The sequence below is a fragment of the Sphaeroforma arctica genome (genome assembly GCF_001186125.1).
Source record: "Sphaeroforma arctica JP610 unplaced genomic scaffold supercont1.1863, whole genome shotgun sequence".
Taxonomy (NCBI): domain Eukaryota; class Ichthyosporea; order Ichthyophonida; genus Sphaeroforma; species Sphaeroforma arctica.
In genome coordinates, this window is record NW_014038695.1 from 1 (window position 1) to 1,706 (window position 1,706).

Sequence of the window (1,706 nt, forward strand, 5' to 3'; positions counted from 1 at the left end):
TCATTCGATATGTCGCCACTCTGAGCCGCTACAACGGACAGTGCGTATCTGCACTCGTTAGAACACTCACGCAGTACCTTCATCTGCATGTTTTTATTATCATTCCATTCATTTGGCGAGGCTGTCTTCTGATCGCCTCATTCATTTACTTTCACTGCATCGCCAAGCGATAGTGTCCGTTCACACTCTCCGTGACAGTTGTACATCTTGATGGTATCTAAAGTGCCTTGTTTATCGATCGTTTGCAAGTTTTATCCATCGTTGTCTCGCGAGTTCATCATCCTTTAATTGTCCACTACCAGGTTTGGGGCTGCACTGCCACCTTGCGCCGCCACGATGGACAGTGTCTGTCCACACTCTTTGACACGGTGTCGTACCACGTCAGCATATTCGACATGCTGAACCAGGGCTTTCTGTGCCCCATGAAGCCCTACACGGTCAGTACGTCACTGGATCTCAGCAGCATCCCAACCCTGGGCGATGACTTTGTTGTGTCGCAGTTATCCAAGTATGCGGGCCGCTGGCATGACTGATGTGTCACAATTGTATTTGTTTTATTTCCAGCGTGGCAGTGACTGAGGGTTGAATAGCGCGCCGTCAATTGGGGGTTTCTGATCTCTAGTATTGGTACGGTGCTTAGGCGGAAAGTAGTTTGGCACGGATGAGGCGTATGGGCTCAATGTAGAGCGAATCAGCGTCTGATTTAGTTCATATGCTGGTAACGATGAGTGATTCGGTTGCTATATAGTTTGGTTGACTTTGTACGGGGTGTTGGCTTTCTTTCTATAGCGTGTTGCACCTTCTAAAAGGGTTTCTTGCACTTATCGCACAAACATCCTACATAGTACTATGCGCCAATCCCAAGAACGCAAGCCCGACACGCGCACGCCTGATATCTGTATCTATATGCATACACGGCTGGGATATGAATCGTAGTTGTCTCCTCGTGTGTATACCATTTCGGAATCGGACCACAATAACTAGAATGTATATCCATCAGTAGGATAATATCCCCACACGCGCTGCCCAAACCACACACAGACAGGTCAACACAAGTCGCCGCAACGAGCTCATCCTCAACGCCTACCGACAACACGCCGTGGGGAGGAAAACCACACTGATTTTTGCCACAGACATTGCTCATAGCCAGGCGTTGGCGGAGCTGTTTAATGTCGCGGGTATTGAGGCGATAGCCGTGACGTCGAAGACAAACAAGGACGAGCGCAGGGCTATACTGACGCGGCTGAGAGATGGAAGCCTCCCGGTGGTGGTGAATTGCGGTATGGATGCAGCGCACATGTGTACGTGTACGCGACTATTTGGGATGTGCGTGTATGCGCGTTTATGCGTGTTTGAATATAACAGCATGAAGTTCTGGTAGTGGGCGGTTCATTGATTAGGTGTATGCGTGAGTGTTAACTATGTGTATGTACATTGCTCAAATTGCAAGTGAAAATTCGTATAATTGTAGCCTTGCTTCATTTGCGGTAATGGTGGAATTTTCGTGAGAGCCCACACAATTGAGATAGAGCGCGCATCCGATGGTCGCCGTCTATTAAGTGTGTATTGAAGTCGCTACGTATGATCACTTCAGCGTACATATGTATATAGTATACCCTGATACCCATGCCAATCTACGGCATATCGCTCAAAAGAATATATTTTTATATTTCATGTATATATATCTATACACACACACACACACA

The 1,706-nt window shown here is 47.4% G+C and overlaps 1 protein-coding gene across 1 annotated transcript; it reads left to right on the forward strand.

Annotated features, from left to right (window-relative positions):
• Positions 1–369: 369 nt before the first annotated feature.
• SARC_11763 (hypothetical protein) lies at positions 370–1,381 on the forward strand (the record flags this gene model as incomplete). Its single annotated transcript, XM_014294143.1, has 2 exons — positions 370–508; positions 1,042–1,381. The coding sequence occupies exons 1-2, from the start codon at positions 396–398 to the stop codon at positions 1,379–1,381; spliced, it is 453 nt and encodes a 150-aa protein (XP_014149618.1). The 5' UTR covers positions 370–395.
• Positions 1,382–1,706: the final 325 nt, after the last annotated feature.